The 22,380-nt window shown below is 34.2% G+C and overlaps 1 protein-coding gene and 1 pseudogene across 1 annotated transcript in view; both read right to left on the reverse strand.

The window, feature by feature from the left end:
• Nucleotides 1-11,865, reverse strand: part of LOC147822504 (uncharacterized) — a 31,951-nt gene extending 20,086 nt beyond the window's left edge. The window contains 1 exon segment of the mRNA XM_087196574.1: nucleotides 11,832-11,865. Within this exon segment, the coding sequence (XP_087052700.1) occupies nucleotides 11,832-11,865 (34 nt within the window).
• A 9,223-nt stretch (nucleotides 11,866-21,088) lies between these two features.
• Nucleotides 21,089-22,043, reverse strand: LOC147822505 (coiled-coil domain-containing protein 158 pseudogene; annotated as a pseudogene).
• Between the last annotated feature and the right edge of the window lie 337 nt (nucleotides 22,044-22,380).

The raw sequence follows: 22,380 nt of genomic DNA on the forward strand, positions 1-22,380 counted from the left end.
TGGTAGAGTAGCTGGATACAAGGTCAACACACAAAAATCAATAGCTTTCCTCTATAAGAACAACTGAAAGAGGAACTGGAGAAACAACTCTCTTCACAATAGCATCCAAGAAACTGAAATGCCTAGGAACCAACCTAACAAAAGAAATCAAAGACCTCTACCCTGAAAACTATGGCACTCTGAAAAAAGAGATTAGAGAGGATATCAGAAAATGGAAAATCATCCTTTGCCACTGTGCAGGAAGAACCAATATAGTGAAAATAACCATACTTCCAAAACTGCTATATAGATTTAATGCAATCCCAATTGAAATTCCAACAGCATACATCACAGACCTTGAAAAAACAATCCAAAACTGATTTGGAACAAGGTGAGACTTAGAAGAGTAAAAATATTTCTAGGAAACAAAGACAAGGTGGGGGTTATCCCAATTTCCAACTTGAAACAATTCTACAAAGACACTGTGATAAAAACAGCATGGTACTGACAAAGAAACAGACCAGAGGACCAGTAGAACAGATTAGAAAATGCAGAAACAGCTCCAAACACACTCAACCACCTCATGTTCAATGAATGAGCCAAACACCTTCATTGAAGGAAAGATAGCCTCTTTAATAAATGGTTTTGGAAAAAATGGGTTTCAGCTTGCCAAAATTAAAACTAACCCTATATCTCTCACCATTCACTCAATTAACATCAAAATGGAATAAAGATCTAAATACTAAAACAGAAACACTAAACCAGCTAGAAGACAGGTCAGGTAGAACTCTTGAAAACTTTGGCATAGGAAAATATTTCATGAATAAAACCTCAGTTACACATGAACTAGCACTAAGAATCAACAAGCAGGATCTCTTCTTATTGAAAAGCTTGTGCAAGCTTCTAGAAAAAGAAGAGCAGGACAACCCCAAAGCTCATACAAGGGAGGAAATTATAAAGATCAGAGGAGAAATCAATGCAATGGAGACTAAGAGAACAATACAAAAAAATCAATGAAGCCAAGAGTTGGTTCTTCAAAAGAATCAACAAAATTGGCAAACCCTTAGCCAAATTGTCAGAAAAAGGAAAGAAAAGGCCCAAATCCATGCATTTAGGAATGAAAAGGGTGAAATTACAACAGACCCAGCAGAAATCCAGAGGATCATCAATACTTACTTCCAGAACCTATATGCCAATAAGATGGGCAACATAGAAGAAATGGACAGATTCCTAGATACATATGAATTACCAAAGTTGAACGAAGAAGACCTAAAAATTCTGAACAACCCAATATCAACCAATGAAATTGAAAATGTAATAAAAAACTTATCAACTAAGAAAATCCCGGGCCCTGATAGCTTCACTGCTGAATTCTACAAGACATTTAGAGAGGAACTGCTGCCACTACTGTTTAAACTCTTCAATGAAATTGAAAGGGAAGCAATACTCCCAAATTCATTCCTGGAAGCAAGCATCACCTTGATCCCCAAAGCACAGAAAGACCCAACTGAAAAAGAGAACTATAGGCCAATCTCACTAATGAACATAGATGCAAAAATCCTTAATAAGAAAATTGCAAACAGAATGCAGAAGATCATCAAGAAGATCATACACCCTGACCAAGTGGGATTCATCCCAGGGATGCAGGAATGGTTCAATATACGAAAATCAATCAATGTAATACACTATATCAATAGAGCCAAGGACAAACACCATTTGATTATCTCCATAGATGCAGAAAAAGCATTTGACAAAATCCAACATGCATTTATGATAAAAACCCTACACAAAATTGGAATAGATGGTCTCTACCTCAAACTGATAGAAGCCATCTATGAAAAACCAACAGCCAATATCATACTAAATGGTCAAAAACTGAAAACCTTCACACTCAAATCAGGAACAAGACAAGGATGTCCACTATCACCACTCTTGTTCAATATAGTTCTGGAAACATTAGCCACAGCAATTAGATAAGAAACAGAAATAAAAGGAATAAAGATAGGTAATGAAGAAGTCAAATTGTCATTATTTGCAGATGACATGATACTCTATATAGAAGACCCCAAGGACTCCACCAAAAGTCTTCCAGACTTAATAACCAAATTCAGTCAAGTAGCTGGTTACAAGGTCAACACACAAAAACCAATAGCTTTCCTCTACACCAATGACAGACTCACTGAGAGAGAAATAGGGCAAATAATTCCTTTCACAATAGCATCCAAACAACTGAAATACCTAGGAATCATCCCAATGAAAGAAATCAAAGACCTCTTCTCTGAAAACTATGGCACTCTGAAAAGAGAGATTGAAGATGATATCAGAAAATGGACAGACATCCCCTGCGTCTGGGTAGGAAGGATTAATATAGTGAAAATGGCCATACTTCCAAAACTGCTATATAGATTTAATGTAATTCCAATTGTGATCCCAGCAGCACACTTCATAGACCTCAAGAAAACAATTCGGAAATTCATTTGGAGCAAGAAGAGACCCAGAATAGCAAAAGCAATTCTAGGTAACAGAGACATGGCAGGGGGTATCACAATCCCCAACCTGCAACTCTACTACAAAGCTACTGTGATAAAAACAGCATGGTACTGGCAAAGAAACAGACCTGAGGACCAGTGGAACAGAGTAGAAGATGCAGAAACAATGCCAGACACACTCAGCCATCTCATTTTCGACAAAGGAGCCAAACACCCTCACTGGAGGAAAGATAGCCTCTTTAATAAATGGTGCTGGAAAAATTGGGCTTCAACTTGCCAAAGATTAAAACTAGACCTATATCTCTCACCATGCACTAAACTAAAATCAAAATGGATTAAAGATGTAAATATTAAAATAGAAATTCTGAACCAGTTGGAACAGAGGTTAGGTAGAACCTTTGAAGACATCGGTGTAGGAAAAGATTTTATGAACAAAACTTCAATTTCCCATGAACTAGCACAAACAATCAACAAATGGCCTCTCTTCTTATTAAAAGGTTTCTGCACAGCAAGAGAAACCACCAGCAGTGTGAAGAGACAACCCACAATGTGGAAAATAATCTTCACCTGCTCTTCCTCAGACAAAGGTCTACTATCTCGAATCTATAAAGAACTTAAAAAGATCAGATCTCCCAAATTTAAAGTCCCAATCCAAAAATGGGCATCTGAAATGAACAGACATTTCTCAGACAAAGAAGTAGAAATAGCAAATAAATACATGAAAAAATGTTCAACATCACTGGTCATTCGAGAGATGCAAATGAAAACAACACTGAGATTCCACCGCACTCCAGAAAGAATGGCTGCTATCATGAAATCAGCCATAACAAATGCTAGCATGGCTGCGGGGAAAGAGGAACCCTGCTCCACTGCTGGTGGGAGTGTAGACTGGTGTAACCACTGTGGAAATCAGTATGGAGCTACCTCAAAGAACTAGGACTGGAAGTCCCTTTTGGCCCCTCTATTCCACTGCTGGGGATCTTTCCCAAAGAATTAAAAGAATCATACCACAGTGATATATGTGCACCCATGTTCATAGCAGCACAGTTTGTGATAGCTAAAACTTGGAAACAGCCCAAATGCCCATCAACTGGAGACTGGATAAAGAAAATGTGGTTTTTTTTACAAAATGGATTACTACTGAGGCAGAAAAAATGAGAAATTAGAGGCATTTATAGCTACGTGGATGCACATTGAGGAAATACTCTTAAGTGAAATAAATAGGACACACATGTGTAAATTCCGAATAGTTTCTCTGGTGTGAGAAACTGAAAGTGTAAATAAGGACTAAATGTATAATAGGTAATGTGAAATAGGAGGAAAAGGGGCAAAGGGGAAGGAAGTGGGAGGGATAAGGGAATGGGATTAATATGAGAAAATGGAAAAATAGGAACAAAATCTTTGTAAATAGGGAGGACTGGAGGGGTTGAAGGGAGGGCTGGGCAAGGGTGAAAAATAAGAACCAAGAGAGACTATGTAAAGGTGGAAATTTCTAATGATGAATGTCATTATATTGTATACTTAAAATGTACCAATGATTAGAATGAATAATCAATAATGTAAAATAGGAAGAAAAGGTCCAAAGGGGTAGGGGTAGTGGGAGGGTCAGGGGAAAAGAAAGAAGGGAAAGGAAAAATGCTGAGAAATGGAAAAAATGGAAATAAAGTCTTTGTAAATAGGGAAGGGTTGAGGGCTTGAAGGGAGGGCTAGGAATGGGGAAAAAATAAGAACCAAGATGCATTATATAAAGGTACAATTCCCAATGAGAAATGTAATTGTTTTGTATACCTACAATGTACCAATAAAAGGATTGAATACAATAAAAAAAAAAAGAACCTCTATTCCAATAAAATGGAACACACAGAAGAAATGGGCAGATTCCTAGATGCATATGAATTGCCAAAGGTAAATGAAGAAGATATAGAAATTCTAAACGCCCCAGTTACAATGAGGGAAATTGAAAATGTAATAAAATATTTACCAACAAAGAAAGTCAAGGTCCAGATGGCTTCACTGCTGAGTTTTACAAGACATTTAATGAAGAACTAATGCCATTACTCTTTAAACTCATCAAGGAAATTGAAAGGGGAGCAATACTTCCAAATTCATTCCTGCAAGCAAGTGTTACTTTGATTCTAAAACCAGGGAAAGGCCCAACCCAAAAAGAAAATTACAAGCCAATCTCCCTAATGAGCATAGATGCAAATATCCTCAACAAGATACTGGCAAACAGTATAGAGAGGGTCATCAAGAAGATCATACACCCTGACCAAGTCGGATTTATCCCAGGGATGCAAGGGTCGTTCAACATTCTTAAATCAATAAATGGAATACACCATATTAATAGAGTCAAGGACAAAAACCATATGATCATCTCAATAGATGCAGAAAAGGCATTCGCCAAAATCCAGCACCCATTCATGATAAAGACAGTACAGAAAACTGGAATAGAAGGTCTTTATCTTAACCTGACTAAGGCTATTTATGAAACACCAACTGCCAACATCATACTAAATGGTCAAAAACTGAAAACTTACACTCTAAAATCAGGAACAAGACAAGGATGCCCAATATCACCACTCCTGTTCAATATTGTTCTAGAAACATTAGCGACAGCAATTAGAAGAGAGAAAGAAATAAAAGGAATAAAGATAGGAAAAGAAGTTAAACTGTCATTATTTGCTGAGGATATGATACTTTACATAGAAGACCCCAAAAAGCTCTGCCAGAAGACTTCTAGATTTAATTGACAGATTCAGTAGAGTAGCTGGATACAAGGTCAACACTCAAAAAACAATAGCCTTCTTGTACATAAATAATGGACTCACCGAGAGAGAAATTAGGGAAACAATTCCTTTTACAATAGCATCCAAAAAAATGAAATATCTAGGAATCAATCAAACAAAGAAAGCAAAAGACCTCTACACTGAAAACTTCAGCACTCTGAAAAAAGAGATAGAAGAGGATGCAAGAAAATGGAAAGACATCCCTTGCTCCTGGGTGGGAAGAACCAATATAGTGAAAATGGCCATACTTCCAAAACTACTATAAAGACTCAATGCAATGCCAATTGAAATTCCAGCATTATACTTCACAGACTAGAGAAAACAATCCAAAAATTCATTTGGAACCAGAAAAGACCTGGAATAGCTGAAGCAATTCTAACAGAGACATGGCTGGGGGTATCACAATCCTCATCCTGAAACTATACTACAAAGCTGCTGTGATAAAAACAACATGGTACTGGCAAAGAAATAGACCTGAGGATCAGTGGAATAAATTAGAAGATGCAGAAACAACTCCAGACATGCTCAGCCACCTCATCTTTGACAAAGGAGCCAACCACCCTAATTGGAGGAAAGACAGCCTATTTAATAAATGGTGTTGGAAAAACTGGATTTCAATCTGCCAGATTGAAACTAGACCCATACCTATCACCATGCACTAAACTAAGATCAAAGTGGATTAAAGATATAAATATTAAGACAGAAACACTAAACTTGCTGGAAGATAAGTTAGGTATAACTCTTGAAGACATTGGCATAGGAAAAGACTTCATGAACAAAACCTCAGCAGCATGGGAACTAGCAGAAAGAATCAACAACTGAGATCTCATCTTATTATAAAGCTTCTGCACTACAAGAGAAACCACCAACAGAGCTAAGAGACAACCTACAATATGGGAAGAAATTTTTAGCAGCTGGACCTCAGACAAAGGACTACTATCAAGAATATATAAATAATTGAAAAAAAATCAGACCCTCCAAATTCAAAGACCCAGTTCAAAAATGGGCATCTGAAATGAACAGATGTTTCTCAGACAAAGGAATAAATGCAGCAAACAAATATATGAAAAAATGTTCAACATCACTAGTCATTGAAGAGATGCAGATGAAAACAACACTGAGATTCCATCTCACCCCAGAAAGAATGGCTGCTATCAAGAAATCAACCAATAACAAATGCTGACAGGGTTGTTTGGAGAAAGGACCCCTCCTCCATTGCTGGTGGGAGTGCAGAGCTTTGCAACCACTGTGGAAGTCAGGATGGAGATACCTCAAAGAACTAGGACTAGAGGTACCATTTGACCCAGCTATTCCCCTGCTGGGTATCTTCCCAAAAGAATTAAAAGAATCATACCACAGTGATATATGTGCACCCATGTTCATGGTGGCACATTTTGTAATAGCTAAAGCTTGGAAGCAGCCCAAGTGCCCATCAACTGGAAACTGGATAAAGAAAATGTGATTTTTTTAATAAAATGGAGTACTACTCAGCCATAAGGAATGAAAAACTATTGTTATTTATAGCTCAATGGATGCATATCAAGGCCATACTCTTAAGTGAAATAAATAGGCCACACATGTGTAAATACTGAATAGTTTCACTAGTGTGAGAAACTGATAGTGTAAACAAGGGCTAAAATGATTAAAATGAATAATTGATATTTTGAAATAGGAAAAAAGGTCCAAAGACAAAGGAGTGAAGGGAGGGGAAGGGGAAAGGAAAAGAGGGAAAGGAAAACCTATGAGAAAAGAAAAAAAAATGGAAATGAAATCTATGTAAATAGGGAAGTGCGGAGGGGGTGAATGGTGCACAGGTAATAGGGAAAAAAATAAGAACCAAGATATGTCATGTACAAGTACAAACACACAATGATAAATGTAAATGAATTGTATACCTAAAATGTACCAATAAAGAACTAAAAAAAAGTAAAATAAAATAAAATTCAAAATGTGAAGGATATCTTCTACTGAATATATCTTGCTTTCAAAACACCATAAAGTTAAAAATACTTTTAGTTGAATAATCAAAAGCTATAAAAGTTTTGTATAATATCCTGTGACATAGAGTAAGCTCAATACATTTAGCCATAGCAAGAAGGAAGTTCATTAAGATTAGAGTAGAAATTAGTAGAATAAAGAATAGAAAAGCATAAAATAAAAGCACCATAATTAATTTTTTTTCTTTTCTTTTTTTTTCTGGTACCAGAGATTGAACTTAGGACCTTGCACTTCCAAGGCATGTACAGCACCACTAAGCTAAATCCCTGGCCCCCCAAATTAATTTTTTTTTTGCAAACAGCAAACCTTTAGTTAGACTAAGCAAGGAAAAAAATTAATGGAGCTCAGTTCTTTCCCCTACTGCCAGTAGCTGCTGAATAAAATATTGTCACCATGTTAATGTTCACTTATGTTTGATTTAACCAACACTATCAACCAAATTAAGCTAAATGACATTTATACTAGACTTCATTAGACAATGGATTATAACATTATTTTTACATACACATGATGCATTCATTAAGATTTATCAATTGCTTGACAATAAAACAAATCTCTATAAACCCAAATGAATTTAATTCATTAGAAGGATGATCTCTGACTGAAAAAGAACTTCAAATAATAATCACTCTATAAAAATATGTGAAAATATTTAATAGTAGAAAATTTAAAAACTACATGTCTAAGTAACTTATGGATCTAGGAACATTCAAAGGAATATAGAAAAATTTTTGAAAGAGATGAAAACCAAACATATTTAAACTGTAGGGTACAGATAAAAAAGTGCTTAGTGGTTTCAGTTAGGATACAAAATGCATATAAGTGAAAGTTCCAAATCAGTGATCTAAATTTCCACTTTAAAACACTAGAAAATAAATGTTATTAAACATAAAGAAGCAAGACTAAAGAACACAATCAATATAATTGAAGACAAAAACAAAACAAATTAAGAACACATAAAGGTAGTTCTTAGAAAACATAGAGAATACACAAATTACTAATATCAATATGAAAGAGAAGATATCATTAGGTATCTTACATCTAACAGAAGGATAGTAAAATACTTGAAACAACTTTCTTTTTATATCTTCTATAAATTGCTTGAGGAGAAATAGATAATGTGAATATGATTATATTTTAGTTATTGGTACATGTTTGCCATACTTAATGATCACATTCATTATAGAGAATTTGTCCCTGTATATATCTTAATTTTTTTCTCCTTCTCCTCCTCTCCCTTCAACACTTCTTCTCTCCATTTATTAAAGCCTTGTTTCCATTTTTCCCCTTCCATTCTTCTTAAAATCCATTTTCTCTTCCTTCCTTTCCCATTCCCCTTGTCATTTGTTCCTGTTCTCATTTAAACATGCTTTTACTACTTTCCAATATCTATCCTCCATTTTGCTCCTTATTTGCCCTTTGGATTTCTCACACAAGAGAGGTAATGTGGTATTTAATCGTGAAATTAAATTTGTCTGATTTATTTCACTTAAAATTATAGTCTTGATGTGCATTTATTTACCTGAAAATGTCTCAAGTCTATCCTTCAGGGCAGAGTAGTGCTACCTTGTATATGGAAACCATATTTTCTTGATCTATTCATCCATTGATGGACATATAGGCTGCTTCCAAGATTTAGCTATTATGAAATTGTGCTGGTATAAGCATGGGTATGTTTTATATCATTGTTTTTTAATGTCTTGAACATTTCGAGAATATAATTCTAAAGGGAATAGCTGGGTCAAATGGAACCTCTAGTTTTAGTTTTTTGAGGAATCTCCATACTAATTTCCATAGTGGTTATACCATTTTACACTCGCACTAACAGTGCAGAAGAATCCTTTTTTTCTGACAGCTTTGCCAGCATTAGTTATTACTGGATTTCTTGATGATAGCCATTCTTTCTGGAATGAGCTTGAATCTCAGTTTTATTTTAATTTGCATCTTTCAAATGGCCAGTGATGCTGAACATTTTTTATATACTTATTTACCATTCATATTTCTTCATCTGAGAAGTGTATTCATTTCAAATGGCTATTTTTGGATTGAGTCTTTCAATTTGGGGGACTCTATTGTTTTTGAGTTCTTTTTATATTCTACATAGTAGTCCTTTGTCTGAGGTGAAACTTGTTAAAAAAATTTCCCATTTTGTGGGCTATTTTTTCACTCTCTTGGTGGTTTCTTTTGCTCAGCAAAGGGTTTTTAATTTGATGTGATCCCAGTTGTTGATTCTTTGTAATATTTCCTGTGCAGCTGGTGTTTTATTCATAGTCTTTACTTACACCTATATCTTCAAAAGTTTTGCCTATTCTATCGTCCAGTAGATTAAATTTTTCTGTTTTAATATGTAGATTTTTTTATCTATTTTGATTTTACTTTAGTGCATGAAGAGGCATGGTTTCAGATTGAAGCTTCAGCATATATCACTATATTTTTAATAAGTTGAGTTTGTAATTAAAACCTTTTATAAAGAATAGGAACAACTGGTTTTGGTGGTAAATCTTATGAAAAAAAATCTAGTCATGCACAATTCTTTCCACAAAATAGAAGAGGTAATAATTCCTAAGTATAGTACTGTAACTTTTTTTATTCTCAAATTACTCAGCAATCAAAGCCAGATGAAATCATAAAAAGTAAAATAAAATTATCAAATTTTGTCAAAATATATTTTAATAAAATATGAATGAGTGAGATTGATATCACAACATAAGATTTATTTTGGATATAATAATCACTGAATTATCACAGGAACAGAATAAAGAGAAAACACAATTATATCATTCCAACAGATACAGAAAGAGCATTCAGCAAATTCAACAGAACTACCTAATAAAAGGCAAATTTTTGAACCTAGTAAAGAACATCTATCTATAAAATCTCTTCCAGAACAATATAGGTGATGGTGCAACAATGTAATCTATCCCCATAAGTTCAAGAAAAAGATGAGAATGTTTATTCTTGCTATTTTTATTTAATAGTCTACTAAAAGTGTCAGCCAGTAAAATAAGGAAATAAAAGGCCTATGCTTAAAAATAAAGTATTCACATATGATATGATTGAATATATAAAACAGTTAAGAAATGTACAAAACTCAGAACTAATAAGTGAACTTAGCAATTTTGTTGTATTCAGTCAATATATAAAAATCAATTGAATTCTTATATAATTTCATTTGAAATTTAAAAAAATAAAACATGAAAAACATTAATTGATCAAAATGTTTAGTATTTATATATTGAAAACTATATAACAATGTTGAGAGAAATTGAAGTAAACAGTGTTAAGATAGGAGCACTGTGATTCAAATAGTTCAGATCTCAATTTCTCTAAATTGATTCTTAGGTTCACTTAAATCTCAAACATTTTCAGCAGGTAATTTATGGAAACTGGCAACTTCATTCTATTGTATATAGAAAAGGAAAGGAGTCAGAGTAGCCAAATAATTATGAAAAGCAAAGTTGGTAGACAAATTACCTAATTTTGTAAACTACTATGAAGAGGTTATAGTATTTACAACAATGTGTCATGGGTTAAGGATAGACATATATATATAGTTCAATGAAATGAAATAGAACACAAAATCTGCCCCACATTGATGTTTTTCAATAATGTTAAGGTAATTCAACAGAGAAAGAATAGTCATTTTAAAGAAATGATGTTGGAAAATTTGAATACACATGTAAAAAGGGACAACAATATATAACTTTTACTACAAACAAAAATGAACTAAAATATAAAACCTAAATTTAAAAAAGCAAAACTATAAAGATTCTAGGATAATAAACATTTTTGTGACTTTTGTTTAAGGGGCAATGTCTCAGATATGACATAGGAAACATGAACCAAAAGAGATAAAAATGATAAAAGACTACTTCAAAATGCCAAACTTTTGCTATTTAGGTGACAAATAAATAAAAAGGCAAACAACTGAATTAGAATAAAAACTATTTGCTCTGCATAGATCTGACAAAGTACTTCTATCTATATGATACAAAAATCCATACAATTCAATAATGGGACAATTCAATTAAAATAAGTAAAAGATGTATAGATGTTTCAAAAAATAAGATTTAATACTGGCCAATAAATATATAAACTTTGATAGCCACCAGAGAATTGTACACTAAAATGATAAATAAAGACTTTATATAATTGCTGGAAAATTTAATTGTAAATAATAATAATATAAACTGTTACTGAGTAAGGTGACTTACTCATACATTGCTGGAGAGAATGCAAATTTGAAAGCAGTTTGGCAGGTCCTTACAAAGTTCAACATATGGTGAAATATGACCCAGAAATTCCTTCCTTAGTTATTTTTCTAGTAGAAATGAGATTAAGTATACTAAAAGTCTTATCCACAAATTTTCATAGGTAACCTATGCAATAGCCACAAACTGGGATTATGGCAGATGTCCATCAGTATGTGAATAGATAAACAAAGCATTGTGTTTCTTTACTGTGATTCCAGCAGTTTGCTTATTTATTGTATTTCCCATTAATTTCCTCATTATATTTGTGCTTTTCTTTAAATCCTGTTGCTGTATACTGTAACAGTTTGCTTAAAATCAATATGTACCTTTTCCATCATCTTTTGTCAATTCTGGATCCATTTTCAATGAGCGATTTTTTTTCTGATTATGGGTAAAAATGCTTTGGTTACACAAATGTGAAGTCATTTTTTTATTAGATGCTAAGCTTCAAGAAGTTTACATCATGATGTGCTGGTATTTAAGTTTTCAGACTATAGAACTTCATTTTTACTGGTATTTAATTTACCTTTGCACCATTTTGATCATTTGAAGTATGACTTTAAACTTTGGTGCCATGATTTTATAGGTAGTGTAGCCCTATTTCTAAGCTATAACCCTTCTGGAGTATTTATTCATTATCCTGGCTTTTCACTAAGACATTTACCTTCTGGGAGAATAGAACACAAATGCCCCTTATCACTGTATGTGTTCTGGAAATTGTTCAGATTCAGCTCTATAGTTATTCTTTGTTCAACTACCTAGAACTTCATTTTATGCAAATTTAATACTAAGAAAAAGACTAGTGACAAATTCTATACAAATTTTTGGAAATTTGTTCTGCATATTTCATTTCCTGTACTCATAAATTCAAGATATTGTAACCACCACCCTGAATTCTATTTTCTGTCTCTTTAACTCAGTGCAACTACAGGTTCTACTTAGATTTGTTTTTCTTGAAACATAGTCTGGTATGTACCTTTTAGAAGGTAGACAGTAATAATGGTGCTCTTATTAGCATCCTTTTTTCTCAGTGACACTCCTGTGTTACCTCTTATCCAAATTGAAAATAATTGTTTCACATATTTAGTTCAGTTTTATCATTGTATATGGTGAACTGATAGGTTTGCTCATTACTCCATCATGATTAGAAATGGAAATATTTTAACAATATTTTTTGCTTTCTTAATGTTTTAAATTTTCTATACTTAAATATATTCTCCTTTATGATGTTTGTAGGTAGTGTGTGTTAAAATAAGGTTTTCTATATAATTTTTAAATAATCTAAAAAGTTTGAATTCAGATGTTTAATCTGTGTGGAATTTCACTTTTTTGTGTTGTGTAATCAAGAGATCTACTAGTATACTTCCTTATAGTGTGTTGTTTCCAAACTAGGTTTTAAATCACCTTTCTTTTCCCACTGATTTTGCATGCCACTTCTGTTAACTATTTTAAATGAGAATAATATAAGCTTATAGTAAAAGAAGAAGAAAGTGAAAATAGTAAAGCAATTTTCTTTTTCACATTCCTCCTAAACTCATAATAATATATCAAAGGGATAATCACTCATAACATTATTTCCTATATATCTAGAGAATTTCTGCACAAACTTCAGGAATAAATTATAAAATTTGAGGAATAAATTATAAAATTTGATCTAAATTAAATTTTGACCTAACCTAAGAAAAAATATGTATTACTTTTTTTCAAATTTAGGATTTTTAGTTTCTTTATTTAATAAATTCTTCCAATTGCTACACAAATTAGTCATGTCTTTGACCAAATATGGCCTCTTTGAGAAACTCTTCATTCTGCCAGTGCAAAAAAAATTTGTATTTCATAGAAAAAGACTATGTGTGTGTGTGTGTATATGTGTGTGTGTTTTGAGTAACTGAAATAAGGGACAGTTCACTGAGCTACATAACGTATTTTTTATTATTGTATTTTATTTTGAGACAGGTCTTGTTAAGTGGCTAATTTCTCCAGGTTGGCCTCAAACTTTGAATTATCCTTCCTTGGTCTCCTAGAGTTTTGGAATTACAGGAGTGTTCGATAATGCCCAACTGATTGTCTTTTCTCGCAATTAATTGTGAACTTTTGGGGGAATGCTATGGGTTATAATGTAGAATATGTAATTTTCTTTATCCATAACAATCTAATCATATGGTCCAGTAGATCATGGGGAACATTTTGATCTTGCTCCATTAGGCCCTTTAACAACATCTGAGCAATGGCAAAGATTTAGGCTACTTTGTCTCAGCTTTCTTTGTGACCATTAGTCTTGCTTTCATGTGTATTTACTCCACATTTGCCACTCTTCATTTCATAAAATAAAATTCTCATTTATTAATAATTACTGTCAGTAGATGTTATTACAGAAGGATTGAAAGGTTAATTAAGCTGTTCTCATGAAATTTGCAAAGTTATATAAACAGTAAGAGCCAGGACAAAAAACAAAAGTGTGAGATAATAAAAGGCAATCTTTTTCTACTACATCATACTAGCTGTGTCTTTTTAATCATTATATAGATTTTAGCATTATATGCTTCCTACATATAATGTTATCAAATTGGTTTGATTATGGAATAATATTTAAAAATTAAGGACCGGGACCTGCTTGCTCCAGCTTGCTCCACCAGCTTGCCACTAGGACAAGGTGAGGAGGACCCCCCCCAGGCAGGCCCCTTTTGGCTGTGCAGCTACTTGGTTACACATTGCAGAGGCACAGGGGGACATAAAAGCCATTGTCCTGAGCTGCAGAAGTGAACAACAGAGAGAGGGCCTCTTTCAGGCTCCCTGATGAAAAGAAGCCCACTGGAAAAATGAAGAGAATCTCTGCAATAAAGGCACACCAGACCACCGTGCTTGTTAAATTGGAGGGATCATCAGCTCCCATTGGAAACTGGACTTCCTTTAGGGGAAAAGCAGCTGAAACTTCCAGTAGAAACTTGCAGAGTGCAACCCTACAGGAGGACAGGGAGCTCAACTTGGGACTTGCAACCAGAAATCTGCCTGAATCTCACAGGTCTGGGACTAGCTTACTGAGACTCATTGACTTACAACTGCACACTGCTGCCCACGTTGTCTATTGTGACAGCAGAGGCATACACTGAAGGAGGCCCATTATTTTTTAAAGGTGATAGATTAATAACTACCACAAATTGTCATTTTCTAAGCTGTGCTTGATGCTATGGTGTTGCTGATTGTATCACTTGGGCTAAGGTGTTGTGATTGATCTAAACAGTTTTCCTTCCTGGTATAATGAAAATGAGATAGCCTCAGAGATATTAGAGACTCAAAACCTAAAGACCAGCTATATCTGGAAGACACCTCTGAGAAGCAATCATTCCATAAGGGTTTTAAATACATCAACAAAGATACTTACAATAAACAACTTCAAAATATCAACCCAGGAACTAAACCAAGGACAGTACCAAAAACAAAAATGAGAAGATATTTAAGCAAGTCATAAACCCAGACTTCCACCCCACAAAAGGCAATTTCTGGGGGGAAATGAGGTGGAAAATTCTGATAATCAACTACCTGGACACACTAAACTGATAGTACAGGAAGTAACAAAACAGATGAATGAGGCTCTAGAAAACTTCAAAGCAGAAATAATCTCCCAGATAACTACAGACATGGTGAGCAGAGTGAAAGACATGATTAGAGGCTCTAGAACAGAAACTGATAAAAAAGTAGATGAGGTCAGAAACATGCTGGAAGCCATGAATGCCCAGCATAAGAAAGAAATGGAAAACACGATCACCCAACATAAGAAAGAAATGGAATCCATGGAACAGATTCAAACAGATATTCAGGAGATTAAAAACTCCATTGAAAGCATGCAGAGCAGATTAAGAGAATCTGAATATAGAATATCAGCTATAGAAGACAGGAATGCTGTGAAGGACCATGAAAATAGAGATTTCTTAAAAATAGTAAGGGACCATGAGAAATCAATTCAACAGCTGCTAGATGATGCAAAGAATAACATAAGACTGATAGGAGTCCACAAAAAAAACAGGAGAAAGTACAATTGACATAAAAAAACTGTTCACAGAAATAATAGTAGAAAACTTCCCAGACAGAGGTGGAGAACAAGGTATGTCTTTCCATTTTCTTATATCCTCCTCAATCTCCCTTTTCAGGGTGATGTAGTTTTCAGTGTAGAGTTCTTTTGCTTCCTTTGTTAGATTGATTCCTAGATATTTCATTTTTTTGGATGCTATTGCAAATGGAATTGTTTCCCTAATTTCTCTCTCAATGAGTCTGCTATTCGTGTATAAGAAGGCTATTGTTTGTTGAGTGTTGACCTTGTATCCAGCTACTCTACTGAATCTGTCAATTAAGTCTAGAAGTCTTTTGGTAGAGAGAATGTTCTCTGTTTTGTTCCAATGATCTATATGTCCTTTCCTACACTGCCTTGATTACTGCAGCTTTAGAAGAATTCTTAAAATTAGGTACTAAACGTCTTCCAACACTGTTTTTGTTTTTAACTTTTCTAGGTCCTTTGTACTCCTACATAACTTTTAAATTTCAATTTCCAATTCTTCATTTATAGCAAGTATAAACAGAACCAAATTTTTATATGTACCTTGTGTTTTCTAATCCTGCTAAATTCAAATACAAGTTCTAGGGGCTCCTAGAGATTTCTTAGTATTTTCTCTGTAGAAGATCATTTCATCTATATATAAATATTTTGCTTCTACCTTGCCAATCCTATCCTAATCGTGTCATTTTATTGCCAGACTATTTTGGTGGGGTCTAGGTTTCAAAGTTCCATGAACAGATAAAGAGTAGGCATATCTGTCCTTGTTACCCACCTTAAGGAGAAAGTATTGTATCTTCTCCATTCACATAAGGCGTTCTTGCTGGAAGTATGGAGTACATGTCTTCAATCTGCTGAGAAGGTTCTGTTCTACTTCTAGTCTCCTGCTAGCTTTTCATGAATAGCTGTAGAATTTAGTTCAATACTTTTTCTCCAACTAGTGACAGGATCATATGGATTTTTCCTTTCATCTGTTAAAAGGATGAGTTTTGGGGGTGGATCTTCCAATGCTGAACCCACACTGCCATCCCTATAACAAAACCACTTTCTACATACTGCCAGATCTGACTTCTAAGAGTTTGTTTTGTTAAACAAATTTCTATCTATGTTCACACTTTTTCTTCTATGTTGAGTTCCCAAAATGAGGGAAGAAGTGTTCCTTCTTTTTTCTGCTTTAATTGTTTGATATAATTTATCAGTTAAAATGTATATGAGCCTATTGTTACCATATAGGTAGGTTTTCAAGCTAGGAATATACTTTCTTTAATAGGTGCTATTCAAATTTTATATTTCCTCCAGAGTTAGTTTCATTAAATTGTCTTCCAAGGTACTTTTTAGAAGTTGTCAAATTTATTTCAAAACAGATTTTTGAAATATGCTTTATATATCCTTTTAAATTCTGTGAAATCTGTGGTAATGTCTCCTAGATCTTGATATTGTAATGTAAAAATGTGTAATTGATATTGAGTAACAGGAAGAAAGGCCTAAAGGTGCAGGGGAAGTGGGAGGGTTAGGGGAAAGGAAAAAAAAGAAAATTAAAAATATGAGAAAAGGAAAAAAAATGGAAACAAATCTTTGCAAATAGGGAAGGGTGGAGGGGGTGAAGGCAGGGCAAGGGAAGGGGAAAAAAAAAGAACCAAGATACTCATGTAATGGTACAAGATCCCAATGATGAATGTAACTGTATTTTATAGCGAAAATGTACCAATAAACTTAATGGGAAAGAAAAAAAAAAAGAAATTCCAACAACATACTTCACAGAGCTAGAGAAAAAATCCAAAAATTCATTTGGAACCAGAAGAGACCTAGAATAGCAAAAGCAATTCTGGGCAACAGAGTCATGGCTGGGGGTATCACAATACCAAACTTGAAACTATATTACAAAGCTACTGTGATAAAATCAGCATGATACTGGCAAAGAAACAGACCTGAGGATCAGTGAAATAGACTAGAAGATGCAGAAACAACTCCAGACATACTCAGCCATCTCATCTTTGACAAGGGAGCCAACCACCCTCATTGGAGGAAAGATAGCCTATTTAATAAATGGTGTTGGAAAAACTGGATTTCAACTTGTCAGAGATTAAAACTAGACCCATATCTATCACCATGCACTAAACTAAGATCAAAGTGGATTAAAGATCTAAATATTAAGACAGAAACACCAAACTTGCTGGAAGATAAGTTAGGAAGAACTCTTGAAGATATTGGCATAGGGAAAGACTTTATGAAAAGACCTCAGTAGCACAGGAACTAGCAGAAAGAATCAACAACTGGGATTTCATCTCATTAAGAATCTTCTGCATTGCAAGAGAAACCACCAACAGAGCTAACAGACAATCTACAATGTGGGAAAAAAATTTTAGCAACTGTAACTCAGACAAAGGCTACTATCTAGAATATATAAAGAACTGAAAAAATCAGACACCCCAAATTCAAAGACCTAATTCAAAAATGGGCATTTGAAATGAACAGACGTTTCTCAGACAAAGAAGTAAAAGCAGCAAAGAAACATATGAAAAACTGTTCCACATCACTGGTTATTTGAGATATGCAGATGAAAACAACACTGAGATTCCATCTCACCCCAAAAAGAGTGGCTGCTATCAAGAAATCAACAAATAACAAATGCTGGCGGGGGTGTGGAGAGAAAGGAACCCTTTTCCATTGTTGGTGGGAGTGAAGACTGGTGCAGCTACTATGGAAATCAGTGTGGAGATACCTCAAAGAACTAGGACTGGAGGTCCCATGTGACCTAGCTATTCCCCTGCTGGGTATTTTCCCAAAAGAATTAAAAGAATCATACCAGAGACATATATGTGCACCCATGTTTATTGCTGCACAGTTTGTAATAGCTAGAGCTTGGAAACAGCCCAAGTGCCCATCAACTGGAAACTGGATAAAGAAGATGTGGGTTTTTTTTTTTATAAAATGGAGTACTACTCAGCAATAAAGAATGAGAAACTAGAGTCATTTATAGCTAAATGGATGCATATCGAGGCCATAATCTTACGTGAAATAAATAAGACACACGTGTAAATACCAAATAGCTTCTCTAGTGTGAGAAACTGAGAGTGTAAATAAGGACTAAAAGGATTAATAACTAATAATTGATACTTTGAAATAGGTAAAGATCCAAAGGGGTAGTGGTGGTGGGAGGAGATGGGGAAAGGGAAGAATGGAAAGGAAAACTTATGAGAAAAGAAAAAATAAATGGAAACGAAGTACGTAAATAGGGAAGGGTTGAGGGGTGAGGGGCACACAGCTAACGGGGAAAAAATAAGAACCAAGATACATTATGTACAGGTACAAGCACCCAATGATAAATGTAAATGTATTACACACCTAAAATGTACTGATAAAAGAATTTAAGCAAAAAAAAAAAAATTAAACATGAAGGAGTGTTCAATGTAGTATTTCTTTTGGGGTTTTCAGGAAAAAGATATGTTTTATTTTTGCTACACCAATAAATTAATAATATTTATATAGATAAAAATAGATGAATTGAATAAGAACAAGATTTTTATTAGGAAAAATATAAAACAAACATATTTTTCTGTATACATAGCTACTAATATGGAACAAGGGGTTATTCAAGTATTACACTTTGTTGAAACTATTTTGGAATTTAAAAATCTATCAAACTTATACTTTGATTATTTCTAAAATTTTCTATGTTGTAAGGTATTCTACTTCAAATATTCAATACTATTTGAAATTTTAATATAGTATAATACATTATATTGTCTTAGACAAAGTGACAGAATCCATGTTCCAAAAAATCTGGAATAGTCAATTTGAAAAAAGTAAAAAAAAATAGAAAGACCCTTTTCATGTTTACACTTTCCATAAGAGAAGTCAATGCTTCAAATGATTTACTTTATTTCTAACTATAATGAGAAATGACTTAATTTGAATTATTTCAGACATCTGATTCAAGTAAAATTCAGTCCCTCGGGAAAAATATTATGAATCCATCTTTAGCTATTTTGAAAATGATGTCAAGATCTTTCACTGCCTGTAGAGTTTCCAAAACATTGGTGCTAAAAAATTAGTCATACACATGTTTATAAACCACGTTTGATAAAATGATTGTCATTTATTTCATACACATGATATATAAATTGTCAAAGAAAATCACTGCTTATTCAGCCTTTATTATGTATTGGGCAAAGTGCAAATTCTTTTGCATACATTATTTCTCCAGAGTTTAAGTAATTTTTCAGGGTAATATATCAAGTGGGTGATAGACACAAGGTTGGAATTCCAATTTCTGTGACTCCAAAGCTCATGTTATGGTATAAAACAGATACAGTACACGTCAGTTGATGGTCAGTGTCATCATTCTATGTAAGAATTGACAAGTTAGTAAGTATGGATTTTTTCAGATATAACTATCTCAGAAACTTAAATCAGGCATTGTGTCCCATACCGGTAATCCTAGCACTCTAAAAAGCTGATGCAGGAGAATTGGAAGTTTGAGCCCAGCCTGGAAAACAGCAATTTAGCTTATCTGAAATTGAAAATAAAAAAGGACTGGGTATATAGCTCAGTGTAATGGCTTTGTGTTCAATGTCAGTATCACACACACACACACACACACACACACACAACCAATCTTTTCTATCTAATAATACAAGTTTTTTTGCATTTGCAGAAATAACTTTGTCAGATAAGAGGCCATATTTGATGAAAGACATGGCCAATTTGTTTCACAAAAAAGAAAGAAATTTAATATACATAGCTCATGTTTTCTATTCTTAATCCTTGTGTGTGAGTGACAAAGGTTTATAGTAGACTTTTAAACAATAAGACATAAAACACCATTTTGTGTAAAGCTTCCCACTCAAAGTACAAGAGAGAAATGGAGAACCCCCCTTTTTTTTTTCTGGTACCTGGTATTGAACTCAGGACCTTGCACTTGTGAGGCATGCATAGCACCACTGAGCTAAATCCTCAGCCCAATGGAGAGCTCTTTTAAGAGGGCTATCATGGATACTCTTGATGAAACCAATGATGCATTTTATGGGAAAATGTAGATATTGAGACTAATATGAAAAGTGATTCAGAAGAGTTGGATTCAGAATATTAAGGCAGAGTTTCAAACTAATCAGTTTATTTCACACTATGTATAGAGAAGATTGATGTGATAAAATGTTTAACTTTAAAGTAGTTATAATAAGCATAAAATAATTTTGTGATATAAAAAAGATCATAGAGCAATGTCCTCTGTGCAAATGAGTAAAGATCAATATTAGAAAAAATAGAATAACATTTGTTTTTTGTTTTTGTTGTACTTGTTTGCTTTATCCTATTAGTTTAATACATTTTTAAAAATTTTATTTTATTGGTACATTTTAGGAAGTTTAATAAATCTTAAGACATCCAGTTCCAGGAAGTCCAAGTACTTGCAATAATACTTCTTATATGGTCCGATAATATTATATGTATGTTAAATCATCTTTTCTGTTCAGTTAAGTATTAGAAAAGCTATTCTTTCTTATGAAATCAATTACTAAGCAATGGCTAAAAGATATTAGGACAGAAAATTAGTCAAAATAATATTTTTTAAATGAAGATCAATTTCCATTATCAGTTCAATTTCAAACCCTCAGCACACACATACTGAATAATTTCTAGTTGACTCTGAATACTGTTGGCTTGGCTCTGAGCACTGCTAGCTTTCTCTGTAAGTCCTGTTATTTCAACTTCATGTTCACTTATCAACTCCTGTCTTGATGTTGTTGCAGTAGTAGTTCTATTTTGTTCTGTGATTCAGCTTTCAGTGTTTCAAGTTGATCTTCTACTGGAAATATCCTTCCTTTCAGATAAGAAATTTCTGTGTCTAATTCTCTTAGCATTTTACTAACAGCTGTGCCCAAGCTTCGGAAGGGCATGGTAGACTTGTTGTCCTGTTCATGTATTTTCTTGCCTGAGGCTTCTTCAAAGTCAACTAGGATGGGCTGGATTTCCTGCAGGACTCCTCCTGACTAAGCATCACCTTTCTGAGCTGCTCTATCTGTGTGCTGCTGTCTTTCATCATGTCCTCCTTAAGGCTTTTGGAAGCTTCAAGTTCATGAACTGTGTTTTGAAGCTGATTTCTCAAATCCTCCTGGGACTAACTCTCCCTTCTTCTGATGTCTGCCATGGCATCTCTCTCCATCTGCATCTCTTGAAATTTTGTCTGCAAATGAATGACTGATTGCCTTAGGTAAAACTTTTGTTTCTCATGCAGTTCATTGCTTTCATTTAGTCTTCTCTGCAAATCTTTGACTTGATGTGACTATTCTTCCAAAACACATTCAATATGCTCCTTCCCTGGATAAGCAATGATTTTTCTAGGAGAATCAAGTTCCACTTCATATTTTGGGAAAATAGGAATCTGTGTCAAAGTCCCAGTTGAAGCTGTGTTTTCAATTACTCTGTTGGATGTGATGCCACTACTTGATAAAAGATCTTCAGCATTTGACTCACATGGTTTCGGTTCCATATTAACTACTTCTATCTCTTCTTAGAGATCCTGAGTTATAAGTGCTTCCCTGTTTGGTTCCTGTTGTTCTTGTCTTGATTCTTTCCCTTGGTGCTGCTACTGAAGGTGGGTCTTTCTTGTGACTATGACAGAATGAATAACTGTCTCCACAGCAAGGCAATGTAGAATCCAAACTATTTTAACTTAGTTTCTGGATATTCTTATTTTCAATTATTCTATTAATACCTCGTCCTAGGAGACGCGCCGCATCTCCGCGGGCAACTAGGGGCAGGGACAGATGGCTGCCCCCACCCTGAGCCCGCCGCGCCCCCCACGCCCCCTTGTGACGCTCGCATAG

This window comes from Heterocephalus glaber, unplaced genomic scaffold, assembly GCF_053883595.1.
Source record: "Heterocephalus glaber isolate CG9 unplaced genomic scaffold, H.glaber_assembly_v1.0 deba00001613, whole genome shotgun sequence".
NCBI classification, from domain to species: domain Eukaryota; kingdom Metazoa; phylum Chordata; class Mammalia; order Rodentia; family Bathyergidae; genus Heterocephalus; species Heterocephalus glaber.